This window comes from Entamoeba invadens, assembly GCF_000330505.1.
Source record: "Entamoeba invadens IP1 unplaced genomic scaffold scaff_1105074726121, whole genome shotgun sequence".
NCBI lineage: Eukaryota > Evosea > Mastigamoebida > Endamoebidae > Entamoeba > Entamoeba invadens.
In genome coordinates, this window is record NW_004443566.1 from 21,003 (window position 1) to 23,017 (window position 2,015).

The following is a 2,015-nucleotide window of genomic DNA, read 5'->3' on the forward strand; positions in this document are numbered from 1 at the left end:
GTTGTTTTTAATGTGTTTTTATTGCTGTTTATAAACAAATTGTTTATTTTATTGTCTGATAAGTCTAATTTGCCGACCTTTCGTTTCAACTTTTTTATCATCGTATTGTAGTGATAAAGTTTTAAAAAAACATTAACATGAATAAGTTTTTATTATATTACAAATAGCGGAATAAATGGGGTCCACTAATAAAAACAAAAACCCAACTAATTTTAGCTATAGAATATTAAGCAGATTTTATGTAATTAAATAAATAAAAGATTAATGTGAGTTATAATCGTAAGTTTATCATTATTTAATTATAAAATATTATTGTTTTTTTTCAACCATGTTCAACAACAAAACGACCATTTAATTTAACTGTTTAAACAAGTTTTCAAAGAAGCAAATGTATCTTTCTCTATTTATTTGGTCGATTTGATGTGTCACTTTTAGTTAAGCATTGTGTCTTTCATGAAAATAAAAAATAGAAGGTTAGACATTCACAAACGATTGATGTTTTATAAACTTATTTTACATCTGAATTTAAATCAATATAAAAAACTAAGATCACTTTGATTGATGGTTATTAGTAATTGAGACAGTTTAAAATGCTTATTATAATATTATTCTTAATTTCATTTAAAAACATATTTATTCCGACGTTTTTAAGTTTATTTTTGCAACATTTTTTCGAAACATTGAACAAACAGCACAAATTATACACACATCTATTCAAAATTGACAATTATAGTGGGAAATACGAAGATCCACAAACAACACGTGAGGTATATTTTCATATATGAAACTATTGATTATTTTTTTAATAAAAATACCATATAATAAACAGTCTAGTTTTTGATTAATTACAACAACAATAAATTATTTCAAAAATTATGGGATTTTATAACAAATTAACTCATTAATTATATAAGTAGTAAAAAAATTAAACAAACCCACCAAAACAAAACTTCCTGTTGATAAAAAATAAAAACCAACAACCACATTTTACATTTGTTCCAACTTATTTATTTTTATTTTCTTTGATTACTTTTTTACACTTTTTAAAACAATACTTATCAGTGAATATGACTGTGCTTGGAATAGTGATTTCCAGAGATTAACACCCATCAAAGCAGTTGTGTCTAATTGACTTTACACGACTTGGTATTACAATAGTTTGTATTTTGATACATCGACTAAAAGCGCAAGACCCTAATGCACTGACGTTCTTGGGTATAACAACTTTTTCTAATTCAAAACTATTCAAAAAACATTGATGGGGTATTGTTTGCAATTGATGATGAAGAGCTATATTCTTTAACATGTGACACTCGCGAAAACAAGACTTTCCGATGTTGGTAACAGTGTCTGGAATATCAACTGAGACAAGACAAAAACAACAATTAAAACACAAATCATCTGTACTGTTAATTTTTCCACCAATATCACATGAAGTCAATTTGTTGCAATGATCAAATACCTTTTCGCCAATAAAACATTCACAGTCGGGTATTACAATTGATTTTAACGATAAACAATCTTGGAAACAAAAATCGCCAATCGACTTCAAATGGTCAGGAAACGAAAATCCACTTAACTTGCTACATCCATGGAAACAATATTGTGGCAATGAAGTGAGTGTTTCTGGCACACCGATTGACGTAAGACTTAAACAGTTGTCAACAAAACAATACCCAATTGTTGTAACTGTTATTGGAAGGTCAAGTACCTTCAATGCAAAACAGTTACCAAAACATTTGTTTCCTATTTCTCTCAAATTGCTTGGAAGTGTTATTACAGATAAAGATTCACAGTAGTAAAAACAGCCCTCATAGAGTGAGGTGATTATGTTAGGCAATGAAATTTTTTTAAAATTTGAACGCGAATAACATTCATATCCAAGCATTTTTATAGTACTTGGTATATCATCGCCATAAACTTTTCTGTCACCCTTTGTGTATACAACATTTTTAAATGAGATATTTGAATGTAAGTGGGTTTGAGTACAATCATAGGTCACTACAAACCAAACA

The 2,015-nt window shown here is 27.9% G+C and overlaps 1 protein-coding gene across 1 annotated transcript; it reads right to left on the bottom strand.

Moving 5' to 3' along the window:
* Positions 1-1,099: 1,099 nt before the first annotated feature.
* On the bottom strand, positions 1,100-2,015 carry EIN_256450 (hypothetical protein; the record flags this gene model as incomplete). Its single annotated transcript, XM_004259079.1, has 1 exon — positions 1,100-2,015. A coding segment is annotated over one exon (916 nt), but the record flags the coding sequence as incomplete, so codon positions are not given.